General features: G+C 40.7%; 1 protein-coding gene across 1 annotated transcript; it reads left to right on the top strand.

Moving 5' to 3' along the window:
- The first annotated feature begins 1,099 nt into the window (after positions 1-1,099).
- On the top strand, positions 1,100-3,951 carry LOC147614908 (uncharacterized). Its single transcript, XM_086780231.1, has 2 exons — positions 1,100-1,378; positions 1,529-3,951. The coding sequence occupies exon 2, from the start codon at positions 2,126-2,128 to the stop codon at positions 3,542-3,544; it is 1,419 nt and encodes a 472-aa protein (XP_086636357.1). The 5' UTR covers positions 1,100-1,378; positions 1,529-2,125; the 3' UTR covers positions 3,545-3,951.
- The last annotated feature ends 20,179 nt before the right edge of the window (positions 3,952-24,130 follow it).

Genomic DNA, 24,130 nt, shown 5'->3' with positions numbered 1-24,130 from the left:
TACAAGTTTGCTAAGTTTACCAATATTTTTTAAAAAATTTGAATTGACCACGTGTCAACAAAATATACATGTTTCAAAACTTTTTACTTAAAGGGTGCTTTATGTTCTTCCAAGACCTTTAAGCATTTAGCCAAGAGCAAGACTTGTGTACACAATGTTTGTCCATTTGGCCATGTGGATGGCTTAAGCACTAGCACATAAGCATTCCACTGTTTATTCTTAGGCATAACCATATACAAATTCCACTATTTATTGTTTATATGAATTCCATCGTTTATTGTTAGGCACAACCATATAAGAATTCCTCTGGATGGGTTGTACAATTACTGATTTTTGTACTTTATCTAACTCAAAAAGTGCAAGATAAAACTTTCTGTTCACGCATATGTATACGACGGATACATATTTGATGCCGCGAGCGTGATAGCAAATAGCATGGCCATGGAGTCTCTTAACATCCATGCAAAATATCATTGCATTCTTGTCTATTGACCTCTGTCTTGTAATGTGAGCTTAGTCACCACATTTTAGTAAACTTCCATGGCATTTTTCCTACTTGAATGGGGCCCCAAAACTTATAATATGAGCTTCACCTATAATGGCAACATGGTATGAGCTTCACCTATAATGCCAATGTTGTCTCATCTTTGAGTAAACTTATTACCCATCATAAACACTTTTGATGGAGGGTTAGCCATTAGCTTGGGGTAAATTCCCATGGCAGTTTTGTTAGTCTTCACGGGCCATGTTTAAGCTAGCTTAGGCAAGATGCGGCCCGTAAGTAGGGTGCCATTAATGGCCACCAACCATGGATATTGCCCGTCCAACTAATTGCTCATCCAACAAGGAGGAATTTGTATAACTCTCTTGGGAACCCCTAACACCGAGAATGTCAGTCTTGTCGTCTCATTTGTGAATCAACACCTCTAATGGTAGCTTAGTCATCAACATCATGTAAACTTGCTACCAATGTGAGCCTCTCTTTATTCTTAATAATGTCATGAGCTTGAATTTACTTCCATGGCATTTTCGTTAGTGTCTTAGGGAGGCCACACATTGATCAATTAAATATAATCTACCAACAATAACCTAATATTTCGTCTCCACATTTAGCGAACTGCCGTGATCAGAAGTGTTTCGTAACTAGATTTAGCTGTTTATTTAGCCGGGGAACTACTGAACGCTCCAAAACACTCCTCCGTTTCACCATTTCTGCCTACACGATCACTGTAGCAGCACAGAGATTTTCTACTGTAGTAGTGATGGTTTTGCTTGCAAAAAGGGGGGTAAAGCCTCGGCGCGATCGATCACAATTCGGGCAAATTTAGCTGCAATGACTGTGGATCCTTGCCCTTAAATCGCAATTCAGGAGCTCCAGGTAAGCCCTGCATCGTTAGAATTTCCGCTGATTTGGCCGCGTTTTTTGCAAGCTCTGTCAGCTCTCTGATTGGGGTTAGGGTTCCCGATAAAACTTAAAACTGCCATTTTGCTCTAATCCGGTGGTCCTTCGTTTGAAAAAAAAAAGCAGAATTGAATGCGTAACAGAAGCTTTTTTATGTCGGATTATGTACGGACGTACTTAGCAGATGCCAGCAGCTTAGCGAGTTCTTGAAATATCTGATCCAACACCATCAAGAACATAGAGAAAACCTAATTCTGATGCTTGCAGAGGTAGAGAAGCTACCATCAGCACTGTATTTTGGCATGCCATCTATATGCTAGTGGTGGAATGGCAGGGTCTGGCATGGCATACATAGCTTTTATGACCATCAAGAAGAGGAAAAACCCTAACTGTGGTTTGAATGTTTGCTTGCCATCATGTGCTTGGACCAAAGTTGCATGGTCGAGCATAGCGGGCTAGAGCCTGAAATACTACATTATGTATCATGATCATATGCAACACCATCGGGAACAGGGAAAATTTTAGTTTTGCTTCAAATGAAGGCTTACTGGCAGTCTGGCAGGCTCTATCATGGCAAACAGAGCTGGGACTGCCACTGGGACTGCCACATTCTGTATGATATGATTGGCATGATCAAGAACAGTTTTGTAAGCTTAAGAAGAAAGTAACCCCATGTAGCAGGATGCTTTGCACCTTCAACACTGAACAATAGCTCGACCTCTTATGCCGGTGCTAGGGCGGCAGGGGTGCCAAGCAAGTAGAGTCTCCATTGCATGGCAGACAAAGCCTGAAATGCCACTCTCTCAGCAACAGTCTCGAATCAACCTGCAGGACTTAAAAGCACAGATGGTGAAAAGAATAGGGCCTGAGAGGGCCAGTCAGTATTTCACTTACTTCAAGGGCTACATAAGCTTGAGTTTCAACAAGCCAGAGCTGGATAAGCTGGTTCTGCTGACAATCGGCAAAGAGAACATCGGGTTGCATAATCAAATTATCAGAGCAGTACTAAGCAATGCCATCAGGAGTGAAGCTCCTCCACCATCTCTGCTTATCCAGGGCACATCCAGGCCTGTGAAGGGGATCTGCAGAAAGCCGTTGTTACAATTCACCCCTTCTGATGATGCAGCCTCTAGAGCTCCAGCATCACTAGCAGCGGCCACCACCTCCATCTGGTCAAATGGGAACACTTTTGCAGTATCCCCCAAAAAGGAGAGGTCAGGAGCTCGCGACCGCAAGGCCTACAAAGACAAGCCAAGCCCCTTGGGATTCTTGGGGGGGGACAATAATGGAAAGAGTGGTGGTGTTGATTTGCATAGACCGTCACAGGCGGTCCAAGGTGCTGCTGAGATGTCAGAGGCAGATCCAAATGGCGGATCTGTCCGGCTTGGCAAACGGCCTAGGATCATTGTTGCATCTCCATCACCAGATGCGAACATTAGCAAAGCTAAATCGGAACTATTTTCATCGTCAGGAGCAGAGGACTTGGACAGTGAGGAGGCTGGCCATCAATATTGGGACACTGGGTTTATTAGGGCACCCTTAGGTGTTCCCTTCTGTCCTGGCAGTATAGGCTCTGCTACAAAGCTGCCGTATATCGGTTTGACTGGATCACTTTCACAATTTTTGCTTGTCAAAGGTGCAGAAGAGGAGTTTTTGTACACAGATGACTTGCCTGATGCAGAGACGTTGCAAAGGCGGATGGAGCATATAGCAGCATCAGAGAGTCTGGAAGGTGTGAACAAAGATTGTGTGGAGGTGCTCAATCAGGGACTGGACACTTTTCTCAGGCGGTTGATTGGGGCATGTGTTAATCTTATGAGGCCTAGGTCTGCTTCGCATCAAGGATCCCAAGTACATAGGCAGGACAGTGGTCCTCATGCAAATTTCTCAATGTCAAAGAAACAGAGCCAAATGTCCGGATTGGAGGTGACCGATGATTCAAATGGAGTTTGGGTTGGCAACAGCTTTGAGCCACCACAAGGCAGTGGAACTCGAGGGGAGTTCTTGCAGAAAGAGGGGGAAACGGCACACCCAACAATCTCTCTCCTGGACTTCAAGGTTGCAATGGAGTTGAATCCTCAGCAACTTGGAGAAGATTGGCCTTTACAGCTAGAAAAGATTCTTTTCCGCTCCTTTGAGTAGTCAGGTATTCATATTAGACTCTGGAGTCAGGTTGCTGAGCCTATGAAGAGTCTCAATCCCTCCATATGGTGCAGAACAGGGGTAAGAAAGCTGCAACAGAACCCTTCTTTTGTTCAGAGAGGTGGCCTTTGTCTTCATCCGCCACAGAAGTTAAGTTCTCTCTTTCACGTTGTGACAAGATACTTGTGCTTATAAATGAGACATAGACATATGGAATGTAAGCTGGTGTATTCTAAATGAGGGTTAGTTAATCTTCACCTTCAATGGTGATGAGGATCCTGTAGTTCTTGCCAGATTTTGCAGAATTTTTGTAAAAAAAGAAAAATTGAGGATTTTAGATTGTTCCTGATGGGGCTGGCTCAAATATTCTTTTATCTGAAATCAATTTATCCACCATTTTTTAGTCACTTTTAATTTGTATTTTGGTCCTAGCCAAAAGTTGTGGAAACTCTGTTTCTCAAGAGGAGCTGTTTCCGTTTCCATTTACCTGTTTCCTACTCTCACATGCGATTTTTCGACAATTTTTCTTGATAAGTTTTGATTTTCTCCAATTTTCCTTGTTATCTCTATCCCAAGTTTCTCCTCTATTTCTACCAACTTTTTTCATCATTTCTATTTACATCTACTATATAATGTTATAGACATGTTGTTTCCTGTCCGTTTCTGTTTCCTAGTTTCAAGCCGTTTCTTCTGTGGTGACATCATGTGTTTCCGTTGCATGAAACTATGATTTAAATGCCCCCTTTCTTCTTGCATTCAAGTAAAGGCTTATGCGTGTGCTTATTGGAACAAGGTGACAAAGGGTATCAAAGTTTCAAAAGAATCCCAAGTTTGTTTGTTGGGGCCAATTTAACACATCCAAAGCCTAAATTTTTCATCATGAACATGTGTGCACGTGCATGTGCGCTCTTTATTGCTACACTTCGTGCTTCTACACTTCACCTCCAAGGAAGTGAGAAAAAACTCAGTATGGTGGTTTAGTAGTCCATGAAGATTTGTCCACTAAGATGGGCATGTATCTTTACCCATGAATCTACGCTTACTCTTGGGTGCTGATGATGTGAGTGGGGATGTCATAACGCTTAGTTTGTGCTATGCATGATGAATTGATCTTTCAAGCCTTTGTGAGCACTCTTGTACTTTGGTTTTTGTAGGTTTGAGAAATAGCCCAAACATTCGTTATAATTGCCCTAAAGAGGTATGTACGAGGTAGGCTGTGCCCTTTTCAACCTTCTTTTGATTTTTCACATGTGCAGTAGAGTTTGGTGCGAAGTTTTGTTGTATGTTCAGCCTTGGAAATGTAGAAGCATATTTTCTGGCTGTAACCCTTTTCTTGTGCTTGATTTATGGAGGAGTACAGCTCAATGAATGTTGATCATACATGTATGCTGCAAACTCAATTGACCAAATATTTTAGTAGGGACTTCATCTGGATCATATTCTCCATCAATTGATTAATAGTGGTGTCTCAAGCAAATGGTTCTTATATGCACAAGTTGTTAGATTCAAGAATGTGTGTGATCCCTTCTGAGAGCCAGACGCCCATGTCAGAGGCCTCATACATCCACCTGGCAGCTGCAGATCCAGGATACGCTTCAACAACATGGCGAGCTCCCATCACAGAGGGGAGATGCTATGGTTGCTTTGTGTTATATTATGGAGGAGGATATGGTAGCACTGTGTGACCACAGATCATTATTATGTAATAACACATGGATACTTCAGCTTATGTAGCTAGTACAGATTTATCATTTCCGTGGTTCAGCATTCATCATGGATACATTGTACTACCTTTTTGGTCTCAGACCCTTTGGGTCTTTTTGAAGACCTTAAAATATCTTTCTTTCTCCCACGTGCTTTCCAGCTCTTGTTGCATTTCTTTCTCTCTACAGGATCATCTCTCTCTCTCTCTCTCTCTCTCTCTCTCTCTCTCTCTCTCCCTTCCCCTTCAGAGGAGGTCAGCTGCACTATCTCTGTGTCTCTCTCAAGAAGGATGCCACGCGGTCCCTCTCTTTGTGTCAAGCCTGCAGGAGAAGTCTACACCTCTCTCTGTCTCTCTCTCTCCTTCTCTCTCTCAGCAACTCCCAAAGTCTCTCTCTCCATAATGCTTGTCTTGCCACGTGGAATTAAATGCACATTCAAGATAAATAGTGAATTTAATAAGTGTGAATAGAATAAAATAGAGCACCTAAATCTTTTTTCATTATGGGGCCACTTAATGTGGGAACGTTCAAAATATTTATCAATTCAAAAAGGTTACCTTGGAAATTCTAAAATATTAATTTTTAGTAATTGTAGTATATCAAATTGTTTTGCATGATTCTTTGCCTTTTTTCATGTATACGTGTCCTCCCTCTCTCCAATGTAAAAAGTGGGCAACATCTCTCTCTCTCTCTCTCTCTCTCATCATCATCATCATCATCATCTACCTACTAAAGTATGTGTAGAGTTGCAATTGAGAGGGTCTTAGTTTGAGATGGTGGCTACATAGGGTTTTCCTTCCCTCCCTCCCTCTTTTTGGGAAGTGTTAAAGATGCCCAATTCTCACATCAGGTTCCATGTGACTCTTCTCTGAAGTGTATTTCTCTCACCACTCACTTACCATTCAAACTAGAATTGAACAACCATGTGTAAATAAATCAACCATGGCAAAGCATATGAAAACACAAGCATGAAGAACAATAACACAAGACAAACATTGGGTGCAAATTCCCCCCTCTCTCCACTCCCCCCTTTCCCCTCGCCCCTCGCCCCCTCCCTCCTCTCTGCTGACGACGTGAGTGGCTCCACTTCCCACATGTGGACTATTTTTTATATTTCTTCCAAAATAGTCCAAGGAGCCACAATTAGCTTTACTTACAAAATCAGTTTTAAAAATCAACAATAAGTCTTACTACTAAGTTTGCAACCATAAATAACTACACTCACATGTGCATAAAATAGAACACACCCCAACTATACAAAATGGGCAGTTGGCATAATAACAAAATGTCAGACATGGCCAAATAAATAAACTCCACATGATTTCATGTGCCATGCACAACACCCATACGATGGCGTCCTAATTGGCTCCCTCGTAGTACTCACTTATTCCTCAAACAACCTTGCATATGCACTATGCCCTACACCCATACGATGTCCTAGTCAGCTCTGTTGTAGTGCTCGTCACTTATTACTCAACAATGCCAATCATGTTAGTTACATATAATCAATTGGACTCCTCAAAATAAATCCCAATATGACAGCATATAAGAGGTATAAACACCGATAACACTAGCTCAGTATGTAACACAGAATCACCCACAATACCAAAAACACTAGCATGATCCCAAAAGTGCATACAGTAATAACACTAGCCCGTTAATATTCACTAATAACACTAGCATGACCCCAAAAGTACATACACTAATAACACTAGCCTGTTAATATTCAATATAGAATCACCCATGATACCAACTACCAGCATGGTGCAATGGTATTTCAAGCACCCCTAATCTATCATAGAAGGATCTAGTTAACATCCACCTTGCTTGAGTTAGCAATTGTCCTCAACTGCATGTTTGATTATATGAGTGGATTAGGTATCGACAAAAATATCGCTCAGGCATCCACCGAGCATCTTCTATAGGATGGTTCTTGAAGGTCAAAAGATACTTGGTGTATGTGTTTTCCATGCATGTGGTGGTAGTGTGTTGATGATCAATGATTATGGCAAGTTCAAGTATGTCCTCTTGATCACCAATTAGAGGTGGCTCTTCATAAGTAGGTTTCGACAAACTAATGTAAAAAGAAAAGTGAATGTTGATTTGCAAGGTCATTAATCTTTTGGTGCCCCTAAATGGTCCATAAAACCTTGGAGCCAATTTCACTACTTGATTATTCTCAACACTCTTGAGACATCTATTTTCAATCCTTAAGAGAACATAATCATCTTCTTTGAAAGATATAGCTTTGCATTTCTTGTTTGATTATTTTGCATGTGCTTCTTAAGATTTGTATATAGCTTAGCGTACTTAATGAAATATGTTCTCAAAATCTTGAGTAAAATCTTAAGATTTGTATATAGCTTAGCGTACTTAATGAAATATGTTCTCAAAATCTTGAGTAAAATCTTAAGATTTGTATATAGCTTAGCGTACTTAATGAAATATGTTCTCAAAATCTTGAGTAAAATTATCGATAGCCCTCTACTTTATGAGAAAGGTGAGATGTAGGAATGGGTAAAGCCTCGCCATAAATAATCTCATATGGTGCACGATCGTAGTTGAATGAGATTCTGATAAGAAAACTAAAGAAAGTGAATGTATTTGTCCCAAATTCTAGTTTGATGAAACATAGGCTCTAAGTCAAAATCATACTATTAGTAACTTCCATTTTGTCCATTAGACTTTGGATAAAATGCGGTTGTGAAATTGGTGTATAAGTTATCATAGAGTGTAGTCCAAAAATGACTTCAAAACTTGGAAACATGGTTAGACATAATGACCTCGGGAAAGCCATGATGTACAAAGATTTACTTGATAAACAAGTGTGCAACTTGTTAAGATGTCAATGACTTTTATAGGCTTGTTTTCTAAAGGAGTCCATCCACATCATATCATTATGACTCAGTACTAGGGAAGCCTGAAATGAAGTCCATTTATATCTGCTCCCATGGTTCATTAGGAATGGGTAATGGCATTAATAGGCCTTTTTTTTTTTGCCTTTGTAGCTCTTGATCTTTTGACAACTCATGCACTCTTAGCCACATCCTTTTTCATCATAGCCCAATAAAACTCTCTATGCACAACATGTAATGTAGAGGATATCCCTCTATGACCCATGTATGTAGGTTGATGCATCTAAAATAATATGTCTAAATGGTTGTGTTATGTATAATATTTTCTAGAAGAAAAGGTATCCTAATGAGTATCCACTATTAGGAAGTCAATTGTTATCTTTCATTAAGGTCCAAGGTTGTAAAAAATCCCAATTCCTACTCATAGAAATCCTTCATGGATTTAAAGAGTAAACTCTCTATGGTTGAGATATGATTGATGCTTGGTCTTCTACTTAGAGCATCAGCCACTACATTTTCCTTGCTAGGTTGATATTATATCATTGGTTGAAAAAACTCAATAAAACATGACCATTTGATGTGTCTATCTGAAATCAAAGGTTGAAAAAGGGAAAAAAATTAATACTTTGTTGATCATTCTTGATTAAGTATTCGGAACCCATAAGATAATGTTTCTAAATCTTGGGAGCATGTCCTTATCATGTGTACTATAGTTGCACTCTGCTGGTTTCGACTTAGGGCTCCCATAAGCTAAGGGGATGATCATCCTACATGAGGATTGCCCAAGTCTCATAGCCGCTGACATCCATCACAACTATAAATAATGGTCTAGAAAACTCAAGAAGTTTTAGCGTAGGGGCACAATGGTAACCACATTGGCTATAACATTACTCCAAAATGTACATCGACATCTTTAAGCCATATTTTTGTACCGTCGTGCAACACTCTTTACATAAAATGATTATGGGAAATCTCTAAGCTTATAACTTGTGTAATGCTGAAAGATAGTCAGATGCACTTTATGTAAAATGATTATAGGAAATCTCTAAGCTTACGACTTGTGTGATGCCAAATACCCAAACACCAATCTTATGACTTGTGTAATGCTAATAATGTACATTTAGACTAGGAAATCAGCCTAGAATAACTTATTGGGCCCCTGGGGGATCCGAGTGAGTCTTGTATATAAGACATTTTAACTAATGAGAAAAGACATAATCCCATTCTCATAGTTTGACTCTTCTTGCTCTTGTGGTTGAAGTAGCTTGGATGCTTTCTCTTCTTCTTTATTGCATGCATGCTTAGGAATTGTGTGGGTGAGTGATAGTGCTGATGTATATTCTCTTCTCCCTCTCTCCTTCTTTGGTCAACTCTCCCATGTTCTCACGCACCGTAGCATCAAAGTAGAGGTTGGGCTTGTTAGAACATGAAGTCAAGTTGAGCTAGTTTGTGAGTTCTAGTCTAGTGTGTGCTATGGATTCCACGTGTCACATTTGGATTTATCCCATAAGCATAGTGGTACTATTATGTGTGTGTGTGCTCTATAAGAGAGCTGTACTTGTCACATTTGGATTTATCCCATAAGCATAGTGGTACTATTATGTGTGTGTGTGCTCTATAAGAGAGCTGTACTTGTCCTTGTCACATAATGGAGTCTACATCAAGCTGTCATATCATGTGAGTACTTTGGTTATCATTGCTTGCACTTGTGTCTTCATTTGAGTCTTTCCATTCCTTACCATGTGCCTTAATGTGGTACAAAGCGTAGGTTCCTAGCCTGCTTTCCTTTTCCCTTCCTCCTTGCTCTTCCAAGGGATTGAGGTGAGGGAGGCCAAGAAAGAGAAACCTCTCTCTCTCTTTTTCTCCTTGGAAGGCTGCCCTTCCCTTAATCATTGGTCATCGACTAGGAGCTGCCCACAAGCTCCTCATGATTCCATTCTCCGTTCTCTGCTAAATCTGCCTGCCATTTCCCTCTTTATTTGCCCACCATATTTTGCTTCAGTCCTGCCCGTTTCCTGTGTGACATTCCTATCAGTGTGGCCTGCATCTTCAGCTCCTACTGCGCGACATTTCTAGCATGTTCATGGCATGAAAAAACTTGGGAAAATAGAGTATCATTTCTAGCATGTTCATGGCATGAAAAAGCTTGGGAAAATAGAGTATCATTTCGTGCTGATTTTGAGCATGGTTTCCTGAGCAAACAACGTGCCATTTCATGCTAATTCTGATCGTGGCCGCCTTCAACATTGACGCCCTATTCCTGCGAGTCTTTTCTGCCTCCACTGTTCGTGTTTTTTTTTCTTGTGCTTTCCTCCCTGAGATGCTGCCCAACAACTGAAGTAACTACTCCAACTCAGTTCAACACTTATTCTCTGTCTGCTATTCCTGCACTTATTTCTAGCCACGGAGTCTTTGAAATCAAGTGTCATTATTGAGAAGTTCTCCGGTAAGAATTTTCCTACATGATGGCAAACCAAGTTGCGTCTTCTACTTATGAAAGAAGGAGTGTGGAAAGTTGTTAATGGCAAAGACAAGAAACCAGCATCCGATGACAAGCTTATTCTATAATGGGAGTCTCTTAATGGCAAAGCTCTTGCTCTCATTGGTTTGGGTTTGGGTGATCAAGTTATTCATCATTTGGATTTTGATGACACTCCATACGAAATGTGGGACAAGCTGGAACACTTATTTGGAAACAAAATCATCAACTCCAAAGTGTTTCTCTGACATGAATTCTTCAAGCTTAATATGAAGCATGAAGACACTCTCAATGAACATCTGAATCACATGGAATCTCTCATCAAACAACTTGCTGCTTTGAAGGCCCCTGTAGGGGAAGATGATCAGGTTGCTGTCCTCCTCTCGAGCATTGAGGAGATTCCTAAGTTTTGTGATATCATACCTGCCCTTCGTGTCTCACGGGACATGTCCTATGGTGATATGGTTGCCATGCCTCTTGATCATGAACGGAGGTATACAGATACTCCTGACACCAATGCACTATTCTCTAAAGGTAAAGGTAAATTCAAACCTCTCAAGTGAAATCATTGTGGGAAGCTTGGCCACACCGAGGATCGTTGTTTCAAGAAGCTTGCCAAGCAACAAAACAAGGATCATGCCAACTTGGTTGGGGCTACAACTAGTAACTATTGTTTCTGATTTCTATGTGTGCTTGGGTACTCTGCCCTGGGTAGTCCCCCAAAAATGCTTGTAATAATGAGTCTTGTGTCCTTGAGTCAATAAAGGTACTCAGCCTTGGATTGTCCTCCTAAAATGATGTAATCTTTCTCTATTTTTTCGTGTGTGACTCCCTGCCATTCTGTTCTGGAGTCAGGAGGGGGATGTGGGAGCCTTTCTATTGGCTTTGATGGGTCTCTTTATTAGGCCTGGTCGAGTTCTAGGATGTTGGTGTATTCCCTAGACCTATGAGCGGGTCATGTAGCCATGCTATGATATGAGCCTCTGAGTTACATGGGATGCACAGATTAGCAGTCCATCATTGTCATGCTCTATTCTTGGTTCCATTCGAGTAGTCCCTCACCTTTCCTTCATGGGGGGGTGTTAGAACATGAAGTCAAGTTGAGCTAGTTTGTGAGTTCTAGTCTAGTGTGCTATGGATGCCATGTGTCACATTGGGATTTATCCCATAAGCATAGTGGTACTATTGTGTGTGTGTGTGCTCTATAAGAGAGCTGTACTTGTCCTTGTCACATAATGGAGTCTACATCAAGCTTTCATATAATGTGAGTACTTTGGTTATCATTGCTTTGCACTTGTGTCTTCATTTGAGTCTTTCCATTCCTTGCCATGTGCTTCCATAGCTCTCTCTCTCTCTTTCTCCTCCCCACCAATTTGCAAAGCTCCTTTTTGTGGGTGGTGACAATGAAGGAGCCAAGGTTGAGGACCCTAGCTATCCACAAGAAAGAGTGGTACTCTACCAAGAGTTGATTTAGGTGGTGCACACTGGTAAGACCCTTGCATTCTCCTCTCCTTTTGCAAGGCTCAAGTGTTGGCACTGCTACTAGCAGGGAAGTGCCTTGGCTTAGGACTCCCTTGCTATATACGTTGCATTTAGAGTATGGACATAACCCTACTCGAAGTGCAAATTCACTAGTTTAACTTTTATTTTTTGTTGTTCTAGGGTTTATTTTTCCCACCTTGGTGCAATGGAGCAATCCTTCGGGCTCGAGTTACATGATTACAAGTAAGTGTTTGATTTAATTTCCTTTGATTTTGGCTAGTTCTTTCTTGCATTTATAATTTTTGAGTTTTTATTTATTTTAAGAATAAATTTCACCAATAATCTTTGTAGAAAAACCACTAGGTTGCATTGTGCACATCATTAAATAGGCTAGGAAAGCTAAATCATGCTATCAAATTAAAAATCCAAAAGCATGTATCATTAAGGAGAAATTAGAGGGTAAAATCTATTTTTTAAACCAAAACACATAAAACTACTCTTTGGTTTATCTGTGTACATGCTCGACTGTGCATGGGTATGCATGTTCGCAAGCTGGAATGTATGTTCCTAAGTTTGATAGGGAAGTCTACAAAATATTATCATTAAGGAAAGGTTCGATACTTCCCATAAATGCTCATAATGATAAAATAGTTAAAAATTGACCATCACATGGCCCTAACTTCCACAATGGCAAGTGGTAGATTTGTCAAAATTCTTTATGTATGTGCCAAACTTGGAACACATATTCTTACTTGTGAACGCACATTTATAAGGTCTGTTGACACTAAGTCATGGAATGCACATAACACACATTCACAAATCACTCTAGGCCCCACACACATTTCTGATTCCCCATGCACGTTTCTTAGTATTGAGAATGCACATTCCTAGTATTACGAACACATGTTCCAAAATCACTTAGCCATGCATGTATCTATCAGGGAACACACGTTCTCAACTTGTGAATGCATGTTCACAAGTCTACACAGAGACAAAACAAAAAAATTCAGCTGTTGAATCCAAAGTATCGAGGTGACTTATGTCAGGGGGTATGCTCTAAGAGCTGATCACCCTTACATGAACACGAGGTTAGGAAGGATTTTTGGACTCAATCCCATGCTTGAGAATAGTGCCACAAATGCGACGTTGAATCAAGAGCACCTTCTCAAGAGGAATCTATGCATACTTTGTAATCCCTGAGACCTTACAAGATTCAAGCATCCCTAGGAAACAAGCAATCAAGCGAGGATGCTAGCTTGAGTGAGGCCTATTACTACTAGGAACCTATCTCCTCAGAGATGCGTATGGACCAAGAAGTTGGAGCACCTACCTCTCCTGCAACTACTCAAAGGAGTTTTGTAAATGTCATTAGAAACATTATCATGGGAGGTTCGATCGAGGAGTGGGAGTCAAAGACCCATCAAATTGTCCAATAAGCAAGAGATCATCTACTCCAAAGACCAAGCATGGAGGCATCTACTCTTGATATGGACCCTAACCAGTTTGGCTTGAGAACAAGAAGCTCCAACCCTATAGAGAAAGGAGTAATCCTTCCTAGAACCACAACTAGAATGGTCATGCACTGCGGTTACATTTTAACCATTTGGCTTGGCTAGCTCTTAAAACATGAGCCTTGGAGTGATTGTAATAGCCTAGAGACCCACCATATTATTTGGATTCATAGCCCTCAGACTTATTTGGCTTCACAGCCTCAGACCCTAGTACAAATAATGCAAGGGGATTTAGGTTCAATATGACCACAAAGATCGTGGCAACCACCTAGGCCACCAGGGTTGAAGAGTCAATCCAAGCTTTTGATGGGTACACGACTATGGGAACCTTGTGGCAGAGACTAGGGAGCTTTGAAATAGACCTGACACTAGGAGGAGCATACCCACTATAGTACAAACCACGGCTACCCTCCACAGTACCCCAACTTGCCTTAGGGACACGAGCAACCCCTGCCGGCATATGCCATGCCTCTACCAACCTACCCATACCCGTACTATCACTCAAACCACTCCCTCAACTTCCATCTACACCACTACCATGTTCTCTAACCCCACTGATGAAGATATCTTGAGAACAGCAACCCAAATAGGGGGGCATGGGGTAGCTACGCGGCTAGCAATAACACCACCACCAGGCAACTGGATCAAACCAAAGACACCAAAAATATTATTAAACCTATGTAAGTCTTAAAATTTATGCCAAGTTCAATGGAACTAAAGACTTGATTGCACACTTGTTGGAAGTGATCAGATGTGTAACATGTATAGATAGCCTCATGATGTTGCACGAATAAGTACTATCGGCCTTACCATGGAAGGAAAGGTGGGTTTATGGTTTCAATCTCTGAAACCAGAAGACTACTTTCGCAATTGGGTACTCTAACCAGGGAACCCAATGGAACCCAATCGATTAACTTTACCATGTTAAACAGTAAGAGAAAGAATCAATTAGAGACTACATTAATAGAGTGAGATACCTTCACTCTCAATGCTCTGATAATGACAAATTCTCTAACAAACAATTAAATGGGAGATTCTTGGAAGGAATCCTTGATTAAATCTTACATAATGCCTTGTACTAAGAAAAGCATAAAAACTTTGAGCCATGCTGTAGAAGTGCCATAGACTTTGACGAGAACTTCATGGGAACTTCTTCAAGGAATCTCCCTGAAGGAACCCCTTTTGAAGCATCCTTTAGCACAATGCCTTCAAAGGTCAGTGACAAAGGGAAAGAGCCATAGGCCACACCATCCATCGTGCGCTCATGCAACAAATGGCTAAGCAATGGAAAGTTGGGGTAAGAAAAGATAACATAGGTCAACCATCACATATGTACCCTAGATGTGAGTTGGTATGGTGTTTAATATGTCCCACGCTAACATCAGCAAGACCATGCTCACCAATGCACCTCATCTCTAGGGTAATATGTGTCTCAAAGGAAAGTTCTAGGAGTTCCAAAATTACCCCTAGTAACCACGTCTAGTGTTGCCACAACAACCACCCATTCCTAGAGTGACCCCCATGACCCAATTGACCTTGATGGAATTACTTGAGGGAGAGGAAGAGGTAATTTATGTTGGTTCCTTACTTCAAGGAATTCTAAGCCTATGGTGGAAGGACTTAAAGGATTGGATGGATGGAAAGTTAAAAGCGGGTATGGAAGAACAATTGATTCAGGATTCCTCAAATGAGTCAGATAATGATGAACCCATGAAGGAAGAGGCAATTCACCAAGCCTTTCCGAAGATGTTGGTGAATAAGCTAGGCCACTACTTTGGAGTGATGACATGAATGCCATCCTCCCCGGTAAAATATAAGGACAACCAAGTCACGACAATCCTCTGGGAAAAGTGGGGTCAACCATCACTTGACACTACTAGCTTGATACTCATGCTTGCTAACAAGGCCACAACAAATCTGATGGGGCTATTATGGAAGTTAAGAATCAAGACTTTCAGTCTAAGTTTTCACCACTCTTTTGTGGTGATGAACTTTTCACCTTCCAATCAACCTCATTTCAGTCTAAGTCTTTGCCACTCTTTTATGGTGATAAACTTTTTCCTTTCACATTAACCTCATTCCTCTATGACTGTATCCTTGCCAGACCCTTCATGAGAGAGACCCGAATGGTCCATGACACAAACCACATCTATGTTTGGAAAAGGAACGAAACCCTCAAAGTAAACTTATGAACATGGAAAACTCATCTTAGGAGTGGCGGACCTTGGGCTTAAGACTTAATAACCACCAATAACACCACTGAACTAAACATGTGCCAAACTTGTATGGATGAGTAATGTGAGAGCTTAGAGTTTGCCTCACTTCCAAAGCAGGAAGGATCTAAGAATTGGATGCACATTCCTACAACTATGGACAGATATAACAAGAACAGGCATAAGATATGTTGTAGTAGATGGTAAAGAGATCGCTTCCATATATATGTTGTGCTATAGTAATGTAGCGTGCCCCCTAGAATTTGAAGGCCCAACAAGATAAAAAAGGAATGACTTGTATCTTTTCTAGGGAGGAAATGAAGACCATTGGCTTTGATACGTTGAAGACATAGACTCCCATATGTAGACTTTTACCATCAGTGGTGGAGAAGGAGCTCAATTTTTTTGAAGTACCAGTCATGTTATTGGGCCCCATGGAGGAGAGAGACGAGCCTACAAGATCGAATAACTCTATAAAACTCTCTTAGTCGACAAGAAGGGGAAAATAAAGCCTTATCAAAGGCTCAAAAAGAAGCTAAACACATCTTGTAAGAGAAAGAACTTGCACTAAAGACCTTATACACGTGCCTACGCATTTCAAAATGTATAATGTAGGTGGCCGCTTTATACACTTTGAGAAGGCAAAGAGAACACATGATGGGAAGCTTGGAACATCTTACGCGATGAACAAAGAGGTCAACATAGAAGGACCTAGTAAGGATTCCAAACTTGTTTACATTGGAAAAAGACCTATCTCTAAAAGAAGAAAAAGACCATATTGACCTACTCACAAAATTCCAACCATTGCTTTGCTTGGAAATATATAGATATAAAGGGCGTACCCTCGGACGTGGTCAAATACACCATTCCCAGTGTGGAAGGAGCATGTCTATCAAATACTCCAGAATGAATCCCAAAAACTCTAGAATGGTCAAAGACAAAATTGACAAACTCATGAAGCTGGATTATGAGATAAAGCACATGGAATGGTTATCTCAAGTAGTCATAATGCCTAAGAAAAATGGAAAGATCCAAATTTTTGTTAACCTAAAAAAATTTAATGCAGTGATAAAGGACCATTACCCATTACCATTCACTAAGTATGTGCTAAATGACTAGCAAGCAAGGAGGCCTATAGCTTTCCTAATGGATTCTCGAGCTATACAACTAACCAAATGGAAATAGACCCAAATGATTAACATAAGACTACATTTTCCATAGAATGGGGCACTTATGCATACAGAGTTATGCCATTCAGCCTATTCAATGCCCCAAGCACTTTCCAAAGGCTTACGTGTGCACAACATATAAGGAATATCTTAGGGAGTTTCTTGAGGCTTTCATGGATGACTTTGTATCAATTCCAAAGCACATCTCTAGTACTTAAGGAAGGTACTGGAAAGATGCAAATGGTACAAAACATCTCTCTTAACCCACTTAAATGCTAATTTTGGGTGAGGTATGGAGTAATACTAGGCCACATTATTATTGAACATGGCATCTCCATTGATGACATCAAGGTGAAGCTAATTCTTGAGTGTTCACCACCCACTAACTTTTTAAGGGTGTGTCAATCATTTCATGGGACATGTCAGATACTATAGAAGATTTATAATCCTACATGCTAACATAGCAAGACCCTTGTACAAACTACTTCTCATCTTTGAGTGGACGAATGAGTGTTAAAAGTCCTATGATGCTCCCAAGAAAGCCCTAGCAGTAGGCACACCAATCCTAAGTGAAAGATCCCTGCATCCTCTGCACAACGGCGGATGCTGGGGTGCTAAAAGTGGAAGTAGCACTTCTTACGCAGGAGAGAGTCTCCCACTCGAGGCCTCGCCCATGAATATCTGGACAAGAGACTAATCTCTCCGTTCAAAACTAAACCTGGAAAAAAATCCTCCATGAAAAATTATTCTAATGTAGTCAAGAGCCTTAAATTATCCTTTTTCATTCCGACCGAACCCGCAAGTCACATAGCTGGGTCAAGGGAGGAGCTTATACTTGGATCATAGAGACCAACACTTTTTTCCCCATTAAGAGGCACAGCCTTTGATTCTTTTCCATAGAACAAGGATTATCCATGATTTACTTCAACTATCGCAATTTAACATAATTGAATTTTATTTTAGGAATCCATCAGTCTAGCCTAACCCCATCCAATCCCATGGGTTAGCCAACCACCCAACCACTGTATTGATAGGATCCATTTAGAAATTTGGTTATGTTTTGTCCCGGGTACTAGGGAAAAGAGTTCCCAGGCCCCCTAGCTGGATTCATGCAAAGTACATTTCAGACATACCACTTACGCACCCAATATGAAATTGCCTTTCACACATTTAGCTATCTTTAAAGCAAACTTTTAATGAAACCATAGTATCACTGATCATAATCCTCCAAAATATCTAGCTTGAAGTCCAATTTTCAATCATTCCTTCATCAGTGTACCTATGGTATCATTGGCAATCAGAATGCTCACCACCCGCTCACTAAGGGGCCTTTTCAATAGTTCCTAGCTCATAGTACATGGGAATATAATCACATAAAAATCCAAATGGACTTTTCATTGAAGATCATCTAGATCAATCAACAAGATCCATATAAAAGGGTCATGAACTCATCCGTTGGAGACCAGCAAGGTCAATCAACCAGATCCATGCCCGTGTTCAAAAAATAATTCGAACTCATTTTCTTCCCCGACGCACCGTGGGTATCTTCGGCGACCCCCCAGAGCCCGAGCACTGTATGGTCAGCACCCTCTAGGCTCCTTCACAGGTCACCTAGCGCTTCACTCATAGGCCGCTTCCTTGGTCCCTCATCCACCGTACACCGGAAGCTCACCATTTTAATCGAACCGAGGCTGGTCAAGACCTCGGTCGACCTTGCCACGCGAGACGTCCTTCATTGACTCTCCGTCAGCTGGTTGCAACCTTATCACTTAGGTCCTCATCATCTCACGACCTTAATCTACAAGATAGTCAAAATGCTTCCCATCATTCTTGACAAAAAACGGTCTTTTAAAAATAGGTTTCATATACAATTACAGTTTCCAACAACTATCTATCCACATCATTTCATGTCATTTCTCATTATTCCACATTCTTCTACATTAATTCACATCGCACATTCCACATCCATTCATGGATTCCATTCCCATCGTCCTACATCCGAGGAGAAGAGCAATCTTCAAGAGAGGTTGGAGAGTACAGAAGCTCCAAAGCTCCCAAGAGAAGAGGCAAAATAAAGGGATAATAGAAATAAGCTAATTTTGAGGATAATACTAGCATGATATAGCTCAAAGATGAAAATACAAAGGAATGAGGGTCTATTTATAGGTGAGGGAGGCCATTAACCAAGTCCAATTGGGTTCTAGAGCCTTTTAGTTTCAATTTGACCCAATTTGGACAAGATTTGGATCAGTTTGGCTCCCTTTTTGATCCAGTTTGCATAAGGAGAGAGGAGAGATAAAAATATCACATTTTTTTGAATTAAAAAAGCCAAACAATCATGAAAAAAAAGGCGCCTACCTCAAGTGGGTTTCCCACCTTACTGAGGTGTCAAAAATGCATCATTTCACCTAAATATCTCATTAATTTTCTTTTATTCTTTGCATTTATCTCATCCCTACACTTGGATTAATCTTATTGGCCCTCTGGAACCTTATTTGGACCTTAATCCAAAAATTTCTGAAAATGTGGACCCTTAGGCTAAGGTCCCTTATACACATATTCAATTAATTCCTAATGCACATTGGAAAGTTCATTTTGAACTTCTGTTTCAGGGAAATTCATTTTAGAAATTAGGAGAAATTTTGCATCTAAAAATATCTCAATTTTGAATTACTTCTCTAGATATTTTCTCTCTCTAGGCCAAAACAGGGTAAAACAAGATCTTTTTCCATTTCTGGGGGGGGATGATTACAAGTGACAGAAGGGGAGGTTCTTACACCTTTACATCTCAAAAGCTGGAGGGAGGAATCTTACACTAAGATCTTGTAATTGGTTGCATTTTGGCACAACCAAGAGACCATAACATGGATTTACCTATTAGCTTTGCCAACTGGTTGTGCCAATTGCCAGCTGAGCTCCTAGAATTTGAAGGGATTCTATAAGTGCCCAAAGGATGACTTCTAGGGAACTTGAGATTGAGGAAAGAATGAGGGAAGCACAAACCCAACTTAGAAGGCTTGAACAAGAGTAGATAAGCTTATATCTCTGTAGAGAGTTGGCCGAGAGACGTGCCTTTTAATATGGAAATGTGTGGGGAAGGTTCTTCTAGCCTCAGTGGATTGAGGCATGAAGAAGACTTGGTCACATGAGACAGTGCTAGGGAGATTAAACAAGCAAGGAAGGAGGGCTAACCACTCTCTTAGGCAACAATGATCTATTAAGAGAAAATTCACAGGAAACTTACACCAAGGCAAAAGTAGATGCAATGTTTAGAATCCCAGAGTTCGAGGAGTACATGAGAGGCATGTTGTTATTACAAGAGGGGAACCTAGGAGAATTAGTCTTGGATGATGATGTGAACAGTAATGTGGGAGACGTTCCAATACCACCTAACTCAAGGGTATATGTAAATCGACATGCTATAGCCACAAGAGGCCAAGGCAGGGGTGGGATAGCCATAGGAATAATGGCATCATATGAGACCCCACCAAGGGAGCCAATTAGAGTGACCCCTAACATGAGAGTCACAACACTTGCCGACCTATTAAGAATGGTTGAAGAAATAGGGAGGGAGGTTGCTAGGGATTTCGATACCACACCGGCACCTTAAAGAGAAACACTGGTCAAGTCCAACCATGTGGCGAGATTAATGTATTAATTGTTAGGTGATGGTGATGCCATAAAACACCTCCAAATATTCAAATCGGTGTGCAAAACTTGTGCCCTGATTAGTGACCAAAAAAATATTTGTATTCTCCCTTACACTAGAAGGAAATGCACACCAATGGTATCAATCACTTCAGTTAGATAATAGGATTAACTTTGCATAGCTTAAGAGTGCGTTCATACCAAGTTTTGCACAAAGCAGAGATAAGTGAAGCCCTCTAGCTCAATTATATGACATTAAGAAGAGAATAATTCTATGAGATATTATATCTCACATCTAAAAAACATGAACTCAAGATGTAAGCCTAGGGAAAGGCTAACAAATGAGCAATTGCTGCCATGCTTCCAATATAAAGGAGTAAGAGACACGAGGATGCATAACTACTTGTTGTTGGCTAAGCTAATGTCGCTTGATGATTGTTGTAAACTAGCCATGAACTTCAAGGATAACATGCTTGTATACCACAACCTGATGACACCAAATCTATCACTTCGGGTAGCTCCATCATGCATTGGGCCGAATAAGCGCAAAACCCTCACAGAGATGAATAAAGGATATGACCTTAGATAAGCTAATCACTAACACTTCTAGATAAGATAAAGCTAGAGAAGGTGAGGGATGTGCCTATGAACTAATATCTATACCCCAAAGGAGAACTAGTATTGTTCTCAATATGTCAAAAAAATCACATGAGCACTGAGTGTCTTGAGGCCTCGCCCATCGATGTATTACATGCATTATATGCAACTTGGGAACCATGATATGAGTATGTTTAGGTACTCATGTTAGTCACAAAAAACAATTACAAGTACCTCAAATACCTTAGTTGCCTTTGGCACAATAGTTAGCTTTACCTACACCACCTAGGCAAGGGCATTCTCCAAGGGCAAATTTGTCAAATGTGCAAAACCAAATGAGGGGAATGTGTAAAGTACCCGAAGTGCCTATACTACCACCTATACATAACCACCAACACCTCGAATAATTCCAATTAATCAAATGATCATTGAAGAGGTGCCAGAAGAAGGAGGATATGTATTGGAACCTTGGCAAACCATGGAGGAGGTAACTCCAGAGTATCTTCTAATGCAAGGGAACACACCAGTGCTAGAAGAAGGAGGATATGTATAGGAACCTCAGGAAACCATGGAGGCGTTGGGAGGTAACCCTAGAGTATCTTTTAATTTAAGGGAACACACCAGTGCAAGTGTTCTAGGCTATAGTGCAATGGAAGGGCAAGGATATTAATGCCATAACAAGGAGAACCCTAATCTACTACTGCTGCAATGCTATCACTAAGGACCTCACCGTGTGCCTAAGGGTCCTCATAATGTCAATGCAATGAACCCACAAAATACTCAAGTCAATACCCACCCATGTTTGAGTTTTGTAAAATGTAGAATTGACCATCTAATCAAGGGCTTTGAATGATTGGGGTGCGATAAAGGGTGGTGGGTGGCAATACCACTTAATTTCATGATTCGTTCACAAGCACTAAAGACCCCGAAAAATAATGGAGAACCTTTAGCTAAATCTTCTAGTCGTACGTTGGGAATAAGAAGATGGGCTAAGAAGGTGGGACAAGGAGACTCTATAGTAGTGATTCAAGATGGTTGGGATGAGGGAATAGTCGATACTACAAAGTACCACCGAATTGAGCTAGGATAATGTGTTGATAAGAAAAAAATAAGTGGTGACACAAAAAGAAGCCGAACTGGTTGAACCCAAGACATCAAGATAGGTGGGTGAGTACTCAAATGCTTAGAAGAAAATAGAGAAACTAGAGGTTGCACAAGCCCTATTCCAAGAAAGCCAAAAGAATTTGAGGAATAGTTTTCAAGCTACTCGGGCTACTGAAATAATCTATCCTGGACAAAACACCATAGGGAAACAAAGCAGCTAAATGTGCCAAAACTTATGCCAGAACACAACGAGGATAAGATCGACTCAGAACAAGGAGGAAAGAATGATCTGTTCTTAAGGATGTTTGAGGAAGGAGAAGAATATCCTCTATATGACTCAATAAATCCTGTCCAAGAATCATACAATAATGATATTGATCAAGTCCGAATGCCTAGAGATGTGGCAAGGCTAACAGTGTTTCTTCCTACAAAGATACAAATGCTAATCAGAGAGGAAGCCCCCAACTTTGGACTCATTTAAACGATTTGGTGAAATGCAGAATGCAAGCCAACCCACCAACCAAACAAAGAATTACCCTTGCCTATTGATGAGGAAGATTTAGAATTGGTTAAAGGAAGGGACGGCCTACCAAAACTAGTTTATATTTTGGTTTATCAGATGGGAAAGGATTATGAGAGTGACCACAAGAATGTAACACTTCCAGTGGTGTGTATAAATATTATCAAGCTCTTACGATCCTTGATGGTGGAGCTAGGGTAAGTATCATCATGAAGCAATGTTGTAAAAAATGGGAAAAACCAGCCTTAGAGCGAACAAAACTCATGTTGTAAAAGATCAATGCTAACTTGGTTCACAATCGGGCCACGGATTACATTTACCTAAGAAAGGACTCACAAAAGTAGATGTACATACATGGAAGATGCATCCCATGGATAGAGGGTTGTTTGGAAATGATTCCAAAACCATGGAAAGAACAACCTCATCATAATTATGTGCAACCCATGAACAACCAGAAGTGTCATAAGAAGAGAACATCTTATATGCTCCTCTCCCAAAAATGATAATTTTTGCAAAAATTGGACGCATGTACTAGCCAAAAATGATGTCATGGGGAAGATCAAAACAAAGATTATGGAACCAGATTGGAAGGATGAAATGTCAATCGCCACCACGGTGTGCATTATGATGCCATTTGTGAACGAGGTAGAAAGCTCTTTGGAAGAGCAAGAGTCTAAATCTGATTTATGAAAAAGAAGCTTTGAATTCAACCACAAGGTTGAAGTTCTGAAGATGGATGATGAAGAAGCGTTATTGTGCTAACTGCAATAATATTCTTAAAGAAGGACCCACGGATGCTCAATGGCTAACATACATCAAAGCCACTAAAACTCACGAGGAATTATCTAAGAATTGGGGAGAATTTTTAAGGCAGATAATGTTTCAAACACCTTAAGAATTCATGAGGAATTATCTAAGAATTGGGGAGAAGGGTTAAGCCAAATAATGCTACAAAAATCTCAAGAGCCAAAAGTGAGCCAAGAAACCCTCTAGCTCACAAGATCAGAGAGAAGGAAACAAAACAAAGCATTGGTTGGAGCTGAATGGGAAGCAAAAAGGGCATTAGCAAGAGAGAAGGAGAATGAAGAGGAGCCAAACTTGCAAAAGGTTCCCAACCATTTCAAAACCTTTGATGTCGATGAAAGAAAGGTGGTTCACCGAAGGGTGCAATTCTCAAAGGGTGAACAACTAGGGGTCTCATTTGATGGACCTACAAAGGTGAACGAGGTAGATAACAAAGAGCATGGTGAAGATCCCAAAATAGTCTTCATTTCTATGGACCTAACTCCGTAGGAGGAAGAGGCA

This window comes from Cibotium barometz, chromosome 41 (assembly GCF_041138505.1).
Source record: "Cibotium barometz isolate CiBa-2024 chromosome 41, ASM4113850v1, whole genome shotgun sequence".
Lineage (NCBI taxonomy): Eukaryota > Viridiplantae > Streptophyta > Polypodiopsida > Cyatheales > Cibotiaceae > Cibotium > Cibotium barometz.
The sequence above is the reverse complement of the archived record's forward strand: the minus strand, read 5'-3'. Positions and strand labels throughout refer to the sequence as shown.